General features: G+C 36.6%; 1 protein-coding gene across 1 annotated transcript in view; it reads right to left on the bottom strand.

Annotated features, from left to right (window-relative positions):
- Window positions 1-1,099: 1,099 nt before the first annotated feature.
- The window catches only part of map4l (microtubule associated protein 4 like), a 138,115-nt gene continuing 129,385 nt past the window's right edge, over window positions 1,100-9,829 (bottom strand). Inside the window, exon 17 of the mRNA XM_047367602.1 lies at window positions 1,100-7,840. Coding sequence (XP_047223558.1) covers window positions 7,836-7,840 — 5 coding nt within the window. The 3' untranslated portion in view covers window positions 1,100-7,835. The remainder of the gene's footprint in view (window positions 7,841-9,829) is intronic.

The raw sequence follows: 9,829 nt of genomic DNA, 5'->3' as shown, positions 1-9,829 counted from the left end.
TTCAGCTTCCACGTAATGACAGCTGGACTATTCTCACTCTGTTTACATATTCTATTTTATTGAGATATACCTGTATGAATGCACTCATATATTTCTATATATAAATTAGATCTGTTTTGTAAACTGATTTGGAAAGACACTTTCTGTGAATTTATGCTAAAAATCTAACTAAAAACACAACTCAAAAACTCCTTAATCATTTAGCTTTAAAATCATTTAAAGATGACTAAAAGAGAGAGACAGTTTCTTCCCCCAGGCTGTTTCTCTGATGAACATTTAATAGAGTACCAAATAACTGCATACTGAAGTTGCAAATGCACCTTTGTATATATGTATATTTAAGGACATAAAGATATATGCATAAATATATAACGCATTAAACAAAAACAAAACAAAATAAAAAAAAACCCAGAGAGCAAAGTTTACCGGAGTCAAATTCCTTGTTTGTATGTACGAATGGCAATAAAGCGGATTCTGAAGCTGATTATGAAATTATTATGCCCTCACTGTGAGTCCAGATGCTATTAATGCAAATGCATATCTTTTCTTTTTTTCTAGGTGAAACGACTAAAGGAGCTACATCCATTAACATTTACTTTTCCTTCCCATAGAAAGGACACCTGGATCAGTGCTTCTTTGTTCTCTTTGTGTCTCTGCTCTGTTCTCTCAAACCCCCAGTCGGTCGTGGCAGATGGCCGCTCACACTGAGCCTGGTTCTGCTGGAGGTTTCTTCCTGTTAAAAGGGAGTTTTTCCTCTCCACTGTCGCTACATGCATGCTCAGTATGAGGGATTGCTGCAAAGTCAACGCCAGTGACTGTCCACTGTCTCTACATGCTCATCCAGGAGGAGGGAATGCTGCAAGTCACTGACTGGATGCAATCTGCTGGGTTTCCTTAGATAGAAAAACGTTTTATTGAATAAAAAGGTAACTCCGACTGCACTGTTCAACTGTTAGGATTAATTGGAATGTATGTACCTGACTGTTGTGAAGTGCCTTGAGACAACATGTGTTGTGAATTGGCGCTATGTGAATAAAACTGAATTGAATTGAATCTGTAAAACCCAGTTCATGTGAAGAAAAAACGAAGCAACACCTAGTTTTTTTTGCCCATCTTTTTTTATTTTATGATTAATATTCACATCACTAGTTAACAATTAATCACAATGAACATCTCTTTCGTACCAAATATTCAGAATTGAAGGTGGGAGATGAGCGCTATCTAATAGGACGGATGCTTCTAACAACCAACTGTTGTTTTGTCGTCTCCTGCATGCTCTTGCAACGGTGTTGTGCTCTAAACAATACAACAGCACACATTACAGAGTGTCCACTGACAGTACTGAAAGGGAGGCTCTTTTGTCTGCTGTCAAAGATTACTCAGTTTATGTGTGGTATTTATGGGTGAGGAGTGAAACCTCTGCTTTTGGGATTTAATCAGATTATTAGTTTTACCAAGCAGCCAGCCAGTGGTTGCTGTGAATGGGATAAAAGATAAAATAATCTGCTTCCCTTTCAGTACTGTATTGGTGACAAACCTCTGGAAGACTGAGACAGATTTGGGCTCCAGGTACATATCTACCAACACACTCTTTTATTCAGTTATAGGTTAATTTCACCTATACATTCTTTTTTAACTTTTTAGATTCATTTTAGATTCTCCCATCATTGACAATAAGATAATTTGGTCTAAGACTTACCCTAATTGAGTCCAGTGCTGGTAGGTATGTCAAGGTGTTAGTTTAGGAGCTGCCTAATACAGGACATGAGTCCATACTACATGCCGAAATACAAAGTTTGGTTCTCATTCTCCCTGTTGTGGTGGACATAAGACAGATCAGGCCAGTATGCGTTGGCGCATTTCACACCGATTATGTCACTACTTCCTGAACCTAGTTATTAGTGTCATGGTATTTAACCGATCTTCTGAAAACAGAACAGAGACAACCTCACACATGTATTCAGAATGTTGAACACATTTTAAAAACATTCTTAAAACATCATCAGCCCTTTTCTTGGTGGAAAAAAGGCAGACTCTGAAATGGGAAAAAAAGTACGTTTCCTTACTTAAGCTTTCACTCTTACGATGAGACCTTTTATCGAGCTAAACTGTTGCAGGTTAACGTGAACATGTACGTTCAACTGGCAACATCCACGACATCCTGTTTAAAGGTAAGATTTTTTTTTCCATTTTTTAAATTATTATTTTGAATTTTAATTAAATACTTCTGGAGTGATAAAAACACAGTGTTGACTATGTACAAGGGACAGTGTGACATACTAGTGGAAGGGTGCTGTTTAAACACTACATGAAACAGTTGTGAGCAGATAGTAGTGTTAATCTGGTTATTACTTTATGTACAAGCTACAAAGCAACATTACCTTCTTCCCAAGTCCTCCTATACTAATTAATGCTGTGCTGAATAATAAAAAAACGTGTTTCTATTAAATCTTTATAACTTTAGAAGATTCAATGGTCCATTACTGAACACCTAAAGGGCAGGCAACTGTTAGATCAAATTGAAAGCTACTAGTGTTACTCATAAATACTATGTAGAATAAAATTTGTAGTAGTCTGGTGCAAGTTATATTTAAAGGTTATCCCTTTAATAAGAGAGAATACAACTCTGAAACACCTCTGATTTTGAAAATCCTTAATTTTGTATCAGTTATAGAACAGTATCTTACAGTATCTGTCTTTACGAAGGCAAATTAAGTAAGAAATAAAGATTTTATATTTTTTATTTTTTAACAGAAACAAATAGTTTTTGTTCTAAAAAAGATAGAGGTGATTATTCCTGAACCTGGATGCATTCACTGATCATAGATTTTGTTGGTATATTAAACCGTTTTCCTGTTGCATAATAAATTCTCTATTTCCATTTAATATAGAAAACAAATCCTCACTAACAGTAAAGTGTACTGGAGTCAAATTCCTTGTTTGTGTGCACAAACATGGCATTGAAGCTGATTCTGATTTCAGGATTACTGATGTTGAACAGAGGACCTTGTCATCACGTGTTGTTGAAGAAATAATACAGAACAATGTTATACCCATTTTCATAAAGACTGTACCAAAATGCCTCTTTATATTTTTATATGTTATATATTTGTATCTTTATATAAATGTCTATTTATTCAGAAACAGATTCCCAATGAATAAGGTGTAGAATCATGAAAATGGCATTCCTGTTTAAATAGGAGCAAACATGTTTTATGTCTTTCTGAAAAGCTTCATAAAACAAACCGGATGAGTCTCAATTAAGTTAACCACTAAAAGTTACCTTCTCAATCTGTTTAAATGACACAAAAACCCTAGATTAGCTTAACATGCACTATGCTAATCTTTCTCAAATTGCGGTACAAGTACCTCAGGTGTTTTTTAATCTCCATTTGGTGCTACTCAGAAGACATTTTGGTCTCAATTGTTTGCAAGATAATACTGTGATGTAAGTTTAGTGACCACAAACAGGCAAAGAAATTAGTAATTCAAGCTCCTCTCTCTTCCCTTCATCAGAACATGTGTTTGTGGTAACTTCGTCGGAACTTGGATCTGGATGGACATCGGATTCAGTTTAACTGTTTTGAAAACCTTTTTTAACGGATATGCTCAGCAACCAGGTTATTTACAATTAGCAATATAAGATCATTACAATGTATTTCTCCACATTTTGTACTTTTAAACACTGTAGCAGCATGTTCACTAAAGGAGATTGTATAGTACTTTGTGTGTGAAATATCTGAGATATGAATCATCATACTGCAGTTATAGCCAAATGTTAAATGTAAGGTAGCCATATTGATTTAGAGCTTGGGTTTTATTTTGACTTCGAAGGGGCATTTCTGTTATTTTTTCCAGACTTGAACTTGAAAAATGTTATTTCTGGGTAAAAAGGAAATGCATAATTAACAGTAGCTACCCTTTAGCTTGTCCTATCATTACATGAGAACATTTCTCCCTTTCTATTATATCATTATGAACACACTAAACTTGTTTAAACTGGTTGAAAATGTCTATCAGTATGGTGATACATGTAAAATGTATTTACAAGGTTGATACATATAATAAGATGTTTGATAGCTACTGTTCTCTGCTAATACATTTTGTCAACCCATAGAGTGGTTACATTTATCTTGGTGTACACTATTTTAAAGAGGGTGGCTCCAAGTTCAGTGAGCCTTTTGAGTAGAGGATCAAAATATAAGTACCCATTCAGTAAATGTGACCTTGCAGCTTGGCCAGAATGTAAATCCCAGAGAATGTCAACAAGAATAATACAAGGGCAGCCAGAAGAGCTGAGTGTTTAACCATTGAAGCCAACAGCACAACACCGATAACCCAAGTTCCACTAAAATCCACCACACAGCATCTCCTCATACGGCAGCGCACTCTTACAATGAGCTACTTAAACACATCAAGACTACAACTTGCTCCTATTCCTCTATACACAGTCCAGCACCTTTGTCTATCAAAGTGCCTTGATACTTCAGTTATTCTGACTGTAAAAAAACAAACAAAACAAAACAAAAACAAAAGAAAGGTTCACATTATTATTATTTTCACATATGATCCACGCATGTGTCATGTGACGTGTGTTGCTTTCGGGCAACTCATGGGAATTGTTTGAAAGGAACGATACGATAATAAATACGCCTATATGTTGTTCTTAGTAGACTTAACTGTTGAATATTTGATCGCTTGCTTTTTGATTACCGTAAGTTTCACTAAGCTACCAAGACAGTTTTGTTCCCAGAAGCACACACGTACAGTACACAGCTGACAAGGTTTTACCAATATACAGTAAAGCAACTTGAGTACAGTTATATCACTTGGGTGCATCAAGAAATGAACAGGACTGTGTTCAAAGTGTACAATACTTTTTTCTCTTTAAGGGAACTTCACACGATTTATGTGTTGCTGATAATATTTAGTGTTCCAGACACAATAATATAGTGCTAGTTTAAATAAGTACAGTATGTGGGACACTATTTCTCTGGTGGGGATGTTTGTCAGTTAGATTTTTGTAAAGTCACGCAGCCAGACTATCAGTGTTCAAGAGGCTAAGCAGCGCTCTCTACAGGATGGATGCAGTAGTAACACTTCACACATCTGACAACTACAGTACACTACAGACACCTCACAAATCCCTCAGTGTTTTCACCAGAGACCATCCCAACCTTGAAAGCACAGCCTACTCATGTTTGATTAGTGACGCGTAACACATTTAAAAAAATGTTTTAGCGTAATAAAAGCCACTTCACAGTGTTGAGGGGAGCCTACAATTAGAAATAATGTAAAACATGTTAATTTAAGGGAATATGTCAAAAACGACCCAGCCAGCTGCTCCAAGGATCATTGTATGTGTATAATAAATGTGGCAATGTGAACAAAGCTGCAAAAAAAAAAAATCTTTAAGCCTTTTCTAGTTTTAAGATAACATGTTTTTTTTTTTAGGAAGAAACCTTCAAATGTATGGGATATTTTAGGATCTGCTTCACTAAAATAATGCTGCTGTTATGACATTTTGTAGTTGGGCAGTTCCTGCTGTCCAGCGTTGTATGATTTAGGAACATTCGGCATATTTTAATGGCATTCAACGTAAATTAAACGTGCTGCACAAAAATGTGGCAAAAACCTGTTTTTTTTTCCATCTATTTACAACACAAATCTCAGGGTTAAACATGCGCCTCAAAAAGCAGCAGAAACCTAGAAGCCTAATAATGTGATCCTTTGGGTCTTTCTATAAGTGGTAGAATTTTAGTGTTGTGTGCAGGTAAACTCCTAAATGAACACAAAGTTTTAAACATGAATGCAATATCGATCCCTTGGAGTGGTAACTTCCTTTTCTGGATAACTCCCTTCTATCTCTGAACTTCTGTTTGCTTCCTTGGTTCCCTGTCCTCTCGCTGTCTTTATGTGATGTAAATGCACGTGACACCAAGCCTTCAGTTATATTATTACTGTATTGCTGTCAGAAAGCTGGAGAAAGACACAGGAAGAGGAAAGAGATGCAGAGACGCTGCAACATGGGAAGCCAGTGTGAAAAATATGCAATGATGACAATGCAAGGAACTTTAAGCAAACCGTTGTTTCAACAGCTGACGTCCCTCACAGGGGGTGCGTGTAGGAAGGGGTGATAGACTATAAGAGGTTAACTTTAAGTGCAGAAAGGCAGAATGTGTTGAACAGAGGTGACGAGAGTAATCTGTACTACATTTTCCTTGCAATGCTGTAATCAGTCTGGAGTGCTAGAATGGGCTTCTGCCTGGACCTTAAGAACTATAACAAACTAAATTAAACATTCAGCTTTTTCATACAGTAAAGAACCTTTTAAATACAAAGGTGCTGCAGATTCATAGGCATTATTATGAGAGTTTTAACACTGAGATCCATGTAGATCCTGGCACAACAACAAATATTTTAAATTTTGAGTATTTAGGGTTAATGCACGCTAGGGGAAGTCACTAGAAAAGCTTTTGATCTTCTGCTTTTTCTAATATACGTCATCCATTTAGCCAGGATATTTTGTGCAACCAGATAATAGATACTGTCTGCAAAAAGTGCTTTAATAAGAACAGTGTGCCACTATTCCTTCATGTTTGCAGACTTCAAAGGGGTAATCACATTTTCTAAAGTTTTGAACTGAAAGACAGAGGTTGTAAGTTTAAAAGGACAAAACACAGCAACTGTGCTGAAATATGTTCAGCCTTACTGTTATGTGCTTGAAAAGTGTTACTCTCTCGCTACCTGAATGAACGCAGACACGTCTCGGCATAGAAAATACTGTTTCCCTTTAAAAAGCTTCCCACATTCCTGTGCTTCCTCTGACTTGAGTGTTAAACACCACACTGATACTGAAAATAGCTAACTTTAAGTCTTCTTCTCTTGGTAACATCGACACTGAAGAAAGTTGTGAAATATTATACGTTCACGAATAAGATCAGGTTTGAGAGTTTCCAGCTCATCTTGGCCAATCTAGCTGAAAAAAAGGTCAATTCTGGTCAGATTTCTTGGTGCTTTTTTTTAATCCTAATTTGTTGCCTACATCTAACAAAAACAGACTAAACAAGCTTTTGCACTTCATTACATTCTTTTTTCAAAACATTTTTAGCGGTTAAAGTTTAGTATAACTCTGTGGTGTTCATTGCAACCACCTCTACCAATCAAGTATCAGGTTATTGTTTTTTTACTGAATAAACTGGATCAGCAATATTACATTGATTGTAATTAAATAAACTCTAATGAGCTGTTGAAAAGCAATAAGAATGACTTGATATCCATCAGATATCTGTGATATCTGTTGGAGTGAACTGGAAGTGAGGTACAGTTTTACTGACACGTTGGAACATTGAGGGAATTTTGGAATGTGAAGGTCTTTCAACAAGACCGGAGAAAAGTGCTTCACCAGTAGTTAGACTCATAGGTTGAACAATATTTGAATTAGATGACTTTGCTGAAGAGTGTTTTCTGTGTTTGGGTTGTTAGATTGTGTGAACATGTGTAAAGTTAACTATATCTGTAGTTACAAGATAATAAGCTGGTGGAACCCCACAAAGACTTGTAGACAAACACCAAGTGGTCTTCTTTGTAGCTAACAGGACAAAATGTCAGCTCGGGTGCTTTAAGAGGTCGAAGATCAGGGGTGGTAAAAGGACGCTGGCAGGTGGACCTCAGAGAAACACTGAGAGGCAATCGGTTGGTTCAATGCTGCAGTGGATGAGCTGAAGGACAAGGCCGGAGGGATGTGACTGCGGCGTGGTAATTTTGTTGGTCAGTTGATTGGCAGGTCAGTGAGCGCCATGCATGCCCCACCACTATCTGGTGCTCACAGGGACTCAGTCTGTGAACGGCAAAAAACAATGGATTCAGAAAACACAACAAAGCCACAGACAGATTCTGGAGGGATGCAGAGGTGGTAATCTCTGGACTTTAAAAATACTGGCCAGATGCTCTGTAAATAATAGGTTGCTGCTAATTAGTGCAGTTTGACAGGGCAAACAGTTTCTTTTAATGGTATTAGGGCTGCAACCATAAATCAAATATGCTAATGCCAGCACCTGATGCTGATACCAGCATCAGATGGAAAATTTCTCCTGTCTTTGAACTCAGACTCTGGTGGCCTGTTGCAGTAATGAAGAATAAATTATCTACAAAGACTAGTTAATCTTTACTCTGACAGTCTCATCATAATTTCATTTGTTGGTTATTTTTACCACTGCAGCAGACAAGCAGAATACGTATGCATTCGTAGCAGAGCACATACACCACTGTGGTTAGTTTGTAAAAGATTACAAATACGTAGTTAGTTCAGCTAAGATGCAACCAAAAATCCACTAAACCTGCAGGCACTGCAGCCAGCGTGCATTTCAATTATACCTTCATTTAATGTTCTTGAAATGCTAAATTTGTTCTGTTACATTTATATTTACCTGTATTCTAATTTAAATTGAGTTTTTATTAAATTTTACATATAAGATGGAAAAAACACTTTGAGTCTGAAAGCTTCTTGTGTAAAAGCCTAAAGAAAAACTGTTAAATAAACTAATACAAAGGAAATTTAGAACCTCACAGTTTGTAGGAAAAACAAGGTATACACTTAGATTTTGTAAGTGTTATAAAAATCTCATAAAAATCAAGCAATGCTCTTTAAGGTCAGTAGTGCAAGAGTGATGAAGAGGAGAATGGGGGAAGACAGACAAAAGAGATAAAGAGCTGGACAGACAAAATGACTGACTGACCTGCTCCACACCAAAACAAGAAGTGGTGCCCAGTCAGATTAACCAAGCCTGGATCAACTTGATAACAATTTGGTTGTTTTTGTTTACAATAATCTTTAATCTTACAGCGAGATATTTTTGGCTCTGAATTCCAAAGACAGCAACAGCCAGACATCTAACAGCCTTCTAGCCACTGTGTGAGCCACGGCTGGTGCCACTTTCCAGCTGAGGGCGACTGAACTGTGAGACCTAACAGAAGCTGGAACAGAAGCCCAAACTAGTTTCACGAAAGTAAGCAGCATCTAACCGACCTGGAGGAGCTCACTGTCGTGTCCTACGAAACGGTTGGTTTTAGGCACCCAACCTTTGTCGGGACCCCGCTCAAAAATTCTTCCAAATGTTTTCAGGTATTTATAAAATCCAAATCATGTGTGTAAACAATGACTTTACCCTTCTAGAGAAAGAGACAATTTGATTCCTATCAGGTTGTGTGAGTAGAGATGCACCTCTTCATCTCTTCAGAAATGAATTTGAAATTGAAGTATTAAAATTGCGATTTTAAAAATAAGAATGTTTTCATAATATATTCCTCTCATTCCTTTCCATTATGCGTGCATTTAGGCCCCCTGCAAAACAGAATTTATCCTTCAGGGGAACGGATTTTAAAGATCTGAGACTGATTTTAAAATAATTCAATTAAACACATATGATTTGTAATGCATCTCGATGCTCCCCATGAATTGTGTGTAAGATTTAGTGCAATACCCTTCTTCCATTTTGGCACATAATAAAAAAAAAACAATTCAAAACTTAAAATGTAATGACATGAACTCTGCAAACAAAGAATTTACTTCCAGTTAGATGTTTTCTCTAACAATTTTGGCATTATCTGCAAAACTGTAGTTTCATAACCACAAAGAGCCAGAAAATCATAAGAAACTAAACATACCCCTTGAACTTTTTCACTTTTTCAAAATGTTATGCAAATAAAATCTGAGAGACGTGTCATTCATTTGTATTCTGTCTCCTTCAGTGTGATAGGTCCCTTAAAAAGACCCAGTACAACAAATTGCCTTCAGAATTTAACTTACCCAAATAAAACTACCTAAAAT

The sequence above is a fragment of the Girardinichthys multiradiatus genome, chromosome 6, assembly GCF_021462225.1.
Source record: "Girardinichthys multiradiatus isolate DD_20200921_A chromosome 6, DD_fGirMul_XY1, whole genome shotgun sequence".
NCBI classification, from domain to species: Eukaryota; Metazoa; Chordata; class Actinopteri; order Cyprinodontiformes; family Goodeidae; genus Girardinichthys; species Girardinichthys multiradiatus.
Note: the sequence above shows the minus strand (reverse complement) of the source record. Positions and strands in the feature narration are given on the sequence as shown.